Genomic DNA, 11,188 nt, shown 5'->3' on the forward strand with positions numbered 1-11,188 from the left:
CTCTCTACAGGAACTAGATGGACATGTAATCTCAGATGCTTAGTTGATGAACTTTTCCGTAATATACATGTGATATTTAGACAAACCCAAATACCCCTTTTTCCTTACATGCTGGATATAATGGGCCTTTTGATTTATTTTGAAGAATGATATTTGTGACTCAAAAAACAAGCCGTATTGATGGAGGTGGTGAGCATGGATTTGTATTTGTAGGCGGAGACATGTGTGTGTGTGTGGGGGGGGGGGGGGGGGGGGGAGGGGGGCGGAGACTCAAAAAACAAGCCGTATTGATGGAGGTGGTGAGCATGGATTTGTAGGCGGAGACGTGTGTGTGGAGGGGGGGGGGCAAGAACGAGAAGAAAACTAATTTTGGATAGAAAGGTTGAAAATGTCAGAAAATGTCACTTGAGGTGCATTAGAACTTAAAGGTGTAGGTTCGACATTGAATAGTAATGAGCAACTACAATATGTGTGCCCTGTGCGTTACACGGGCATTCACCTAATCTTCTAAAAAAAGGCAGGCTAACCTCCCAGCAGTTCGATTTGCAAAATTTTTCCACTATGCGAATTATACCTGGCAATTGGCCGGCCAAGCGCCACCTATTTGTGGCACAACGCGACGTATATTATCTCCCATTAAGAGGCAACAACATTAATTTCACCTTGAACACCTTTCAACTCAAATCCAAGTAAAATGAAGACTTCATCCAATTGATAAGTAATTTCAAAAATACTATGGGTCCGTTGAGGACATAATTTTGCAGTTTCTTTTTGAAAACTTTCAATCTATTGATCTTCAATCATGACAGTACAACGAACACCAAAACTAATAAAATTATATCCTGATTCGTCGACCATCTAGCGATGACTATACGCACTGAAGCGAGTCGAAGGCGCGCTGCTGTCATTGTTCCTACCTTGCTGAAGCCAGGCATAACTTGTTGTAGTAGATAGTCGGGGAAGTCATCATGTTAAGGTTCCATAGAACCAACGCACAGCACAACAAACCGCCGCCGCCGAAGAGAAACTTAGATCGAAACCTAAAGACACATGAACAAAGACCGGATCCGAGCAGATCCACCAAAGACAATCACCAATAGAATCCTGCGTTATCCGCCAGAGACATACCTCTACCCGAAGACGTTAGATGCACTAACAGGACGAGGGCTAGGCGGAAAGAATATTATTTCATCTTCAGGTAGCGGCACAAAGCTTAACAAAACTTAAAGAAACACATAAAAACGGAGCAATCATTGGAATTGTTATTCGGCGCGGTCTTGATTGTCCCATCCCTGCCGGCTGCCCTATTGCTAAACTCTGAGAAAACTTTGAGCTAGTGTCGGTCTCCGCCTCCACTCTCGAGTGATCTTGTGTTCCTCATCAGAAAAAAAGAGAGTGATCCTGTGTACTCCGCGGAATGCAACTTTTCCCGCCATATATTCCATCCCCCTCTCGTTTCTATTGGTCAAAAGGCGGGAAGAGGCAAAGGACTTCCTAGGGTTTACTGTGCTCAATGGAGGTCGACGCCGCCTACCCCGCCGCCACCGCTGGCGATGAGCTCCGGCGGCTCCTCACCGCCACCCTCAGCGACGACAAAGCGTCCGTGGACGCAGCCACTGCTGGCCTCGACCGGATCTCCGCGGCCGGCGACCCCCGCTTCCCCATCGCCCTCCTCGCCGTCGCCGCAGGTACCCTGCCTCATACCACTCCAGTAGATCCCGTGCCCTCGTGCAGGTTTAGTTGCGTGCGATTTTGCGGTAGCCCATGGCTCTTTGCTGCTTGGAGCGATACATATTTCTCCTTCTTTGAGGAATTTTTGTTGCGCGCCCGTCGCTCTGGCGACGCAACAAGCGTGCTTTAGCTGTGAAGTTTGTTTGATAGTTGTATTCGGATTATTCGAATTGCGGTTGTAGGGGATGGTGATCAAGGTACAAGAATAGCTGCGGCGACTTACTTGAAGAATTTCGTCCGGCGCAACATGGAAGGGGGGCTCTCGTCGTCCGATCTCTACAGGGAGTTTCGCGACCAGCTCGCGCAGGCTCTGCTTCGAGTGGAACCTGCAATTCTTCGAGTGCTGATTGAAGTTGTATGCGCAGATGTGCCCTGTATCTCAAAATATTGCATTCTGCATCATCTGTAAGGTTGTTTCTTAATTGCTTATGTTGCTACCGTTTGTTACTGGCAGTTTGGCCAAATCGTGGAGAAAGATTTTGTCAAGGAGAATTCGTGGCCTCAACTTGTGCCTCAGTTGAAGCTGGTGATCCAGAGCAGCGATGCAATTAGTCCAGGCCAGCATCCTGAGTGGAAAACCATTAATGCTCTCACGGTACTCCAGGCCATTCTTCGCCCCTTTCAGGTATATTTCAATTTCCAAGGACGAGCGCTACATATTTACATGTGCTTTGCACTTGTCCAACATGTTTCTGAAATCCAACCTCTTACCCTCTGCGTTTCTCTCAAGAAGAATGCACACTTACTCTGGCTTCAGAGCATTTTGCCCCCCTGCATCCTAAATAATAGGAACTTTCCTGTTTCAGAATTACTCTGCCCACCTTATCTGTATAAAGAACTAAAACAGAAAGTTAACCGCCCTCTGTTGTTTGTTTCTTTTAGGAACTTATTTTCTCTGGGATTTCCTGTTCAAAATGCGCAGCCATTGTTTGACAATTCAACCCACTAGAGAATACTTTACTTTCATGACTTCCTGAATCAATTTCTGGACTTCATCATCAGTGTGCCTGTATGACATATCAATTTCTACTTGAGAGTTGTGCCCCATTTGGACTCTTTAGTTAGATTATTTGATAATGATTTAACGCCCGTCAATAAAACATATATATATTAATGAGACCAATGTTTCTTACCTAACCGTGTTTATTTTACAGTATTTCTTGAACCCGAAAGTTGTAAAGGAGCCTGTTCCAGAGCAGTTGGAGCAAATCGCAGCTGAGATTCTTGTACCACTGCAAGTGACATTCCACCACTTTGCTGACAAGGTCCTTCGCTAATGCACTCTGATGTTCTCCAAAGATTATATGCACCCTGATCTTTGTTGACCATTTTATGGTGTGTGCAACAGGTTCTACTATCGCATGATGGGAATAAGCTGGAATATGAGCAGCTCCTACTTATCACATGCAAGTGCATGTATTTCACTGTAAGTCCTGTTTCTGTTTCCTCTTTGTGATGTATTAACAGTATAAATATCACATACTGAAAACATATGAAATGAAAGGATAGGCTGAATACTAAATAGCGTATATTTGTTGAACAAAGCTCAAAACAATATTTTCTTTTTTGTTTAGGCAATGTGAGAATGCTGTGCATACCTAGTCCATTTTTTTGCTTCCGAGTGCTGTGCTTGCCCTGTATATTTACATTGTCATAGTGCTATGTGATAGACTTCTTTTTGGCATGCTTGGTTGATTGGCTGTTAACTTCCTATAATGTGTGACTAATTATGGTACCCCTGCAGGTGAGGTCATACATGCCATCTGGGGTGAAGCAGATCCTGCCTTCCCTTTGCAAAGACATGTTCTGTGTACTGGATTCATTGGATTTCAACAGTCCTGAAGATTCAGCTACAAGAAGGCTCAAGATTGCAAAAAGATGTCTTATTATATTTTGCACACTTGTTACTCGTCACAGGAAACATGCTGATAAGTATGTACACTTGTCTCTGCTGTTGTTCTTTTCTAGTATATTTTCCAGAATGCTTACTCTTCATTGTTCTCAGCCAGATGCCACATATTGTCAACTGCATAATCAGAATATCAAAACAAAGCATTCATTTAAGTGTAAGTTCTATAGTGCCGAAGACCAAGTATTATGAGCCTGTAACATTTTCTAGATTACTGAATGGTGTGATGGGCTTTGTTATCATTATTGATTATTGTATTTGATAAGATTCCGAATGACAAATGAATAAATGATTGCAGAAACTCAATTCTCTCTCGGACCGGATTTTTTCATTAACATTTGACGTGATTTCCCGTGTATTGGAGACAGGCCCTGTAAGTGTACACCAAATAATTTGACTGCATTGTCGGAACAGAAATGTTTGAACTTGATGGCATGGTGTTATCTTGGTTGCAGGGATGGCGTCTTGTTTCACCCCATTTTTCTTCACTTATGGATTCAGCAATTTTTCCAGCATTAGCATTAAATGAAAAGGTTAGCTCCCTACCTTTTTGTTGATAAATAACATCTTTCCAATATGTACTTATTTTGACCCAACTTTACATGTTACTTAGGATATAGATGACTGGGAGGAGGATACTGACGAGTATATGCGGAAGAATCTTCCCTCTGAACTTGTAAATACATGATTCCACAATACTCGTTTATCTCTTGTGTTCATATTGTCTGACTGATTTTTTTTGGCAGGATGACATTTCAGGGTGGGCTGAGGATTTATTTACTGCTAGGAAAAGTGCCATCAATTTACTTGGTGTTCTAGCCCTCTCAAAGGTTGTAATTTTGTTCCCTTTTTTGGGGAAATAGAAACATTTATTAATTCTTTGCCATGTATCTAGGTGATACAAGAACAATAGAGTTGGGCCTCTGGCCTCTGCATCATAAACGCATACAGCGAAACATGCACAAGCACACGCAGGGGAACAAACCTGGTAAAAGTATAAGTTGCTAGAGATAACATAGAAACAACACAATCATAATGCGGCTGGAAGGCTCAAGATGCCACAGTATGGAGATTAGGCCGCTGCTGGGAGAATGGGTCACTGACCACCTGCTGCAACTGTGTGCATGCCACTATCAGAAACTCTTGGTTTTTCTGTCACTGAAGAATTGACCAGGAACGGAGCCAGCTTGTCTTGTACATATGCACATAATTTGCACACGGGAGTTAATGTTCCTTTTTACCAGAAACAATATCACTACGACTAGGCCACAGCGATCAACATAGAGCACCTGCTCCAAGTAGTACCATATCCGGCAATCTTTTTGAGAGCCCCCTCAACCAATTATTAAACATATTAGCAACGCCTCGAGGAGGTGATGGTTGGATGTTGCGCCACACGGCTCTAGCAAAATGACAATTGAAAAGCAGATTCCGAATAGATTCATTATGGTTACAGAAGCTACACCTTGGAATCCCTTGCCAATATCGTTTAAGAAGATTATCTTTTAGCTAGTATATGATGCCCTTGCGCATATACCAAAAAAAAATCTTGGATTTTGAAAAGATTTTTATTTTTCTGTAGTAGCTTTTTTCATTGGAATATCGGATTGCAACAACGATATATACATCAAATTGATGGATATTGACCATTTTCATGCAAATTCCCTCTAAAAACTGTCTTAGTCATCTAAGTATTTTTCTTTCATAGTGCACTGATGCACATAATATCCTTTAGGCACACTAGGTCATTGTTTTAGATTAGATTGTTATATCAGAGTTTGTGACTTCATATTGTTAGGCTGATTCCTTTCATAGACAATTACAAGTCAGTTCAGCATCTGAAACTATTATTTCGTGCATATATATGCATTTTAAATGCTTTCAGCGACTGCATTGCACAAGCTACAAAGTTCATGCATATTTTCTGTTTCTCTTGAATCCAGGAACTAATTAAATTAAAACAAGACTTGCATAGGTGTTTTACTTATACTAACACATGTTTCTTGTTTCAGGGCCCACCAGTTGTATCTGCAGCTTCCAAACGCAAGAAGGGTGACAAAAGCAAAGGAAAGGGAGGAAGCTGCATTGGGGAGCTATTGGTCATCCCATTCCTGTCAAAATTTCCTGTACCTTCTCATGGAGAAGATGCGTCATCAAAGGCAGTGCAGAAGTAAGATCACATGGCTTATTTATTTTGGCCCTTAAGAAAGGATTGTGGAAATCTAGACATATCTGCGCCACATGCATACATGTGGACTCTGGACTATTTGCTTTTCTATTGTTTCATGCTTATGAAATAGTCACTTTACTGTCATTCATTTCAGTTATTTTGGTGTTCTAATGGCATATGGAGGCCTCCAAGATGTAAGAATGTTCTCTCTTAAGATGTATATTTTCTGAACCTCTCTTCCTACGAGAGATACAGCCCCTGGTTCCCTTATCCTCTGAACTTATATTAGAGTAGTTGCTGATTTATTAACCCATTTTGCAGTTTCTGAGTGAGAGGAAAGATTTGGCGGTTACTTTGATCAGGAATCGGATTCTTCCATTGTATTATTTAGATCCGTGTAGTCCATATTTGATATCTACTGCAAACTGGATTATAGGGCAGCTTGCCCTGTGCCTACCAGAGGTACATCCTTTCATTGCGTTCATGCTTGCATCATGTTGTAGGATGGGCTAGTTAACACACGAGACTTCATCACTGTATTTCATTATATCATCATATATTTAATTTCTGATTCCTTTTTTGCTTATCTGCAGGCTATGTGCACGGATATTTATAATTCTTTAATGAAGGCATTGAGCATGGAAGATGCCGAGGATGTAACTTGTTATCCGGTTCGTGCTTCTGCTTCTGGTGCTATTGCAGAACTCATTGAGGTAAGAGTTGACATGGCATTGTCAATGGAATCTACTTGTCGCCTGTAAATATGCCACTGACATATTTTTGTGTGCCTTTTGTAGAATGGTTATGCTCCGCCTGACTGGGTTGCCCTTTTGCAAGTTGTTGTGAAAAGGATAAGCGTTGAAGATGAAAATGAGTCTGCTCTTTTGTTTCAGCTTCTGGGAACAATAGTCGATGCTGGCCAAGAGAAAGTTGCGGCGCACATTCCTGGCACTGTGTCTAACATTGTCAATACTATTATAAATCTACTGCCCCCTGTACCAGATCCATGGCCTCAGGTAATATTGCTTTATTCATTTATCAGATTTCCATGGTCAATACTTTCATGCTTTCTGCAGACAATACAGGCACAATAGTACTCACTACTACCATTTTCACATACTTGTGGGTGAGGCTCAAGAATTAGAACCTAAGTCCACTCAGTGGCCTTATTTCTCGATACAATGTACTCCCTCCGTAAAGAAATATAAGAGCGTTTAGATCACTAAAGTAGTGATCTAAACACTCTTATATTTGTTTACAGAGGGAGTAACATATAACAAAGATTATAAACCTGGTGTGGAACTACTGATAAATTTTTTCTGAAGGAAATACATGCTTGCATGTTGCTATGGACGTCTGTTCTTTTAACCCACTGCTTTGTCTCTAGTATCCCTCATTAACTAACCCCTAGAGGGAAAATCCTAATAGCTCTAACTGGTTTACATGTACGTATTGTTGTAGGTTGTCGAACAGGGTTTTGCTGCACTGGTAGCTATGGTTCAAGCTTGGGATAGCTCTGCACCAGATGAAAACAAGGAACATGAGAAGAGTGCGTGGCAATTAGGCCAGACTGCTATTGCTCAAACTTCTTCAACAGTATTACAAAAAGCTTGGCTGTTGTCAGTTGAACAGATGGTATGTTGGCAAAGTGGAAGTCAAGTTCGCTATCTAGTGATGTCTGTAGGTGGCTGTGCAATAAAATCTGTCTGACTGTTTGTTGACGTTCATTTCAGGAGCCGACTTTAGATTCTGCACTGCCACCACCTTCATGTGTAAATGATGCTTCTGTGTTGCTTGAATTCATCCTGAGGTCTATTACTTCTATGGAAGAAATCACACACATGAAGGTCTTTGAGCTAGTAGTTATATGGGCAGACATCATTGCATACTGGGACTCATGGGAGGAGGAGGAGGATCAAGGAGTTTTCAACGCAATCAAAGAAGCTGTCAGTTTCCATCAAAGATTTGACTCCTCTGGTTTCTTTCTGAAGATGCTTCCTTCCCAGTTTGCAAATGGATCACAAAGTTCTGTCATTAGTCGGGTTTCTAGTTTTGTGACCAGGGCCATTGCAGCCTACCCCTCTGCAACATGGAGGGCATGCTCATGCATCCATACACTATTGCATGCTCCAGATTTTTCCTTGGGAGCAGAAGATACCAGAATGACTCTTGCTGTAACCTTCGGGGAAGCAACATTTTCCTATTTCAAGGGTGTATCTAACAGCCCTGCTGGGATATGGAAGCCACTACTCTTGGCCATTTCTTCATGCTACATTTGCTATCCAGATGCTATTCAGCAAGTTTTATGCAAGGATGATGGCAATGGTTATACAGCATGGGCATCTGCACTGGCACAGGTGTCAAGTAGCTCGTTTACTCCTGGGCTCTCGTCTGAATCTGAGATCAAACTGGCCAGTAAGTAACTATATATCTATTGATCATTACAGTTTGAGTCTTGTTGATGTTTGCTTTCTTGACTAAGAAAGACGTGTCATCTTATTACTGCTTGCAATCACCATGCAGTATTAACATTAGCAACTGTGATTGAGCGACTGCTGGCCCTTTCCATGGGTGGCACCAAGGTGTTGCAAGACTGCTATATATCATTGATGGAGTCCTGCATTCATCTCAAGGACGTTCAAGAGGACGGGGATGATGATGATGGTGATGGAGCAGAAGATCTAGATGACGATGATGATGAGGAAGACACCGATGACGATGATGAGGTAATGTACCATAGAACCGTGTTTTCTATATTCTCTCTAAGCTCAAACACATTGCTTGAAGATCGTGAACATGCAATCAGGATTCGGAGGATGATGATGTGCGTGAAGAGACGGAAGAGGAATTCCTTGCAAGATATGCTGCTGCTGCTGGCGAGTCAATCGAGGTTGTTGAGGAAGGAGACATAGATGAAGAAACCCAAGACATTGAACTGGGTAAACTTCTGGAACCATTTTATTTATCTGATTCTACCACAAAATAGTTTTTCTTCTGATATAAACCCTAAACCCTAAACCCTAAACCCTAAACCCTAAACCCTTCTGATATTAACCTCAAAAGGTTGTTTTGTGAACGTTTGTTTCGGGGGCTAATGCAGGTTCCCTGGACGAAATGGACATACAACAAGTGGTTCTTTCACTGATTCAGAAACATACTGCGCTCCTCCAAGCGCAGGTTTTGCCAGATGACCTAATTGAGAGAATTGCAGAAACATTTCCTGAATATGAGCAGCTGTTGCATGCTCACCAACTTAGGTGTTAGACTTGTGCAGATTTTCTTTTCCAAACATGTTTTCTATGTTAGCTTTGCGGCTTTTATTAGCTTTATTTTGTTTGTCTTTCGTTTTAGTAGAACTCTGCTTGTTCTTTGTGCTTGTGTATGAAATGATGGACTGCATTGTGTTACTGGGGTTTCCCACTTTTGGTGGATGAAAAATATCATTCGTTTTATCGTGTGACTTAATGATGCAATATTTATCATTTTTTATCCAGTGAGCTGTATATTTTTCTGACCCACTTACTCCTAGTGTCTTGACTTTAATATTTAGCCCGCCTTTTGGCTAAAATCTTTAATATAACCAAACTCTTGAAATTGTTCACTAGTTTGATTTTGAGGCTGTTTTTACTGGCGTTGTCAAATTTGAGTTGGATTTGTGAGATGAAAGTCAGCAAACAAAAAAGACCATGAGCTGCGTTCTATAAACCAGGATTTGGAATTCTGTTGATGCAGTATATCAGTTATATTCCTTTCTCATTTCTTTTTTTTTTCCGATGAAAAGGTGCTCACCCAAGGTTCCATTTCATAGAAAGAAACCATGGTCGTAAGCATTTTGTCTTACAAACCGGATATCTCCTACTTCACTAAACATCTACCAACGCTTAAACCTCTCACGTTACCAGGCTCTTATTTGCTGCCAGATGGATCGAGGCATGCAGGCCCCCATTACCTGTTTCATGGAAATCAAAGTAACCCTATTAAAGACAATTGAATTCCTAAAATTCCACGGTCCCCACAGCACTGCAGATGTAACTACATCAATATGCACAAATCTCTTCTTGCAAAGCCACAGTTTCGCAAGCGATTCAAAATCCACAATCTGAACATTAAGCTTAGATGCAATCTCATTCCAGAAATGCTTAGCTACAATGCACTCAAAGAAAAGATGATACACCGACTCTATTTCCTTACAATGCACACATTCCAGTGGTTTAGCCATCCCTCTTTTTCTTAGGTTATCAAGTCATGATCTTATTTTGAGAAAACAACCACAGGAAGCCCTGAACTTTTGGGGGTACTTTGATACTCCACACTGTTGGTAAGTACAAAGGCTGAATCCCCCTAAAGTTAACAATAACATATAGAGACTTAGAAGAATACACCCCTTCAGTCACATATTGCCAGATCAGAGAATCATCATCAGTACTAAATGTAGTTAATCTAAGGATATTAACCAGATCCTTCCACTGGATCATCAGCTCAACAGAAAACACCCTCCTAAATGTACACTTAAGTTCATTGTCATCCCACAATTCAACAATGGTTTATTTATCTCTTGAACTAAATAATACAAATCCCAAAATTGGGTAGCTAAAGGAGCATTTCCATGCCAAATATCTTCCCATAATCTTATCATCCTCCCATTTCCTACCTGCCATTTATACCCCAGCTAAGGATGGCAATGGATCGGGTTCGGCTCGGGTTGAACAATATCAAATCCATGGAGGCAATATGTGCCCATCCACGAAAATATCCATGGGCGAAAAATTATATCCATGTCCAGACCCGATGAATACCCATCGGGTATGGATATCCATCGGGTTCTCTATACACGTATACGTAAGACATAGCACAACTGCACAAGATTCACATAAGCACTCAAATTCTCACAAAATGACATAGTACAAGAACAATTGCAAGAGACATCAGACCCATCATAAAAAAACTCTTAGATTCAGATTCTCACAAAATGACATGACATCGAATAAACATAGTACACAATTCTATGTCCTCACCAAATGACATCGCAATAACACAACATCATTTCTGATTCTCGATTTCTCACAAAATGGCATCGTGGTAAGAAGTTTATGACAACACATGCACTAAGCTTTCCATTCTCCATTAATATTTTTTTCTCAAAATTACCTTCTCATAACACTAATGTGTGAGTTTTCTCTTATTGCTAGCCCAACCTTGTGATGCTCCCAGGACAATATGTCACGCCCAATATGCGATACTATCCTAAAGAGACTCGAAGGTCCCACCAAGGATAGAACCGCATATTGAAATGCTTTTGCAAGGTGGATATCATTACATCAACATTACATAATAGATGGGGATACATACAAGAGGCATACAGTGCCACATGAATACAA

At 41.2% G+C, this 11,188-nt stretch overlaps 1 protein-coding gene across 1 annotated transcript; it reads left to right on the forward strand.

Annotated features, from left to right (window-relative positions):
- Positions 1-1,310: 1,310 nt before the first annotated feature.
- LOC123091789 (importin beta-like SAD2 homolog) lies at positions 1,311-9,262 on the forward strand. Its single transcript, XM_044513399.1, has 21 exons — positions 1,311-1,688; positions 1,914-2,086; positions 2,186-2,356; positions 2,886-2,996; positions 3,080-3,157; positions 3,476-3,663; positions 3,737-3,797; positions 3,939-4,013; positions 4,096-4,173; positions 4,254-4,316; positions 4,387-4,470; positions 5,653-5,810; positions 5,965-6,004; positions 6,132-6,272; positions 6,404-6,523; positions 6,608-6,826; positions 7,272-7,445; positions 7,544-8,225; positions 8,334-8,536; positions 8,617-8,749; positions 8,911-9,262. The coding sequence occupies exons 1-21, from the start codon at positions 1,514-1,516 to the stop codon at positions 9,072-9,074; spliced, it is 3,291 nt and encodes a 1,096-aa protein (XP_044369334.1). The 5' UTR covers positions 1,311-1,513; the 3' UTR covers positions 9,075-9,262.
- The last annotated feature ends 1,926 nt before the right edge of the window (positions 9,263-11,188 follow it).

Source organism: Triticum aestivum, chromosome 4B, assembly GCF_018294505.1.
Source record: "Triticum aestivum cultivar Chinese Spring chromosome 4B, IWGSC CS RefSeq v2.1, whole genome shotgun sequence".
NCBI classification, from domain to species: Eukaryota; Viridiplantae; Streptophyta; class Magnoliopsida; order Poales; family Poaceae; genus Triticum; species Triticum aestivum.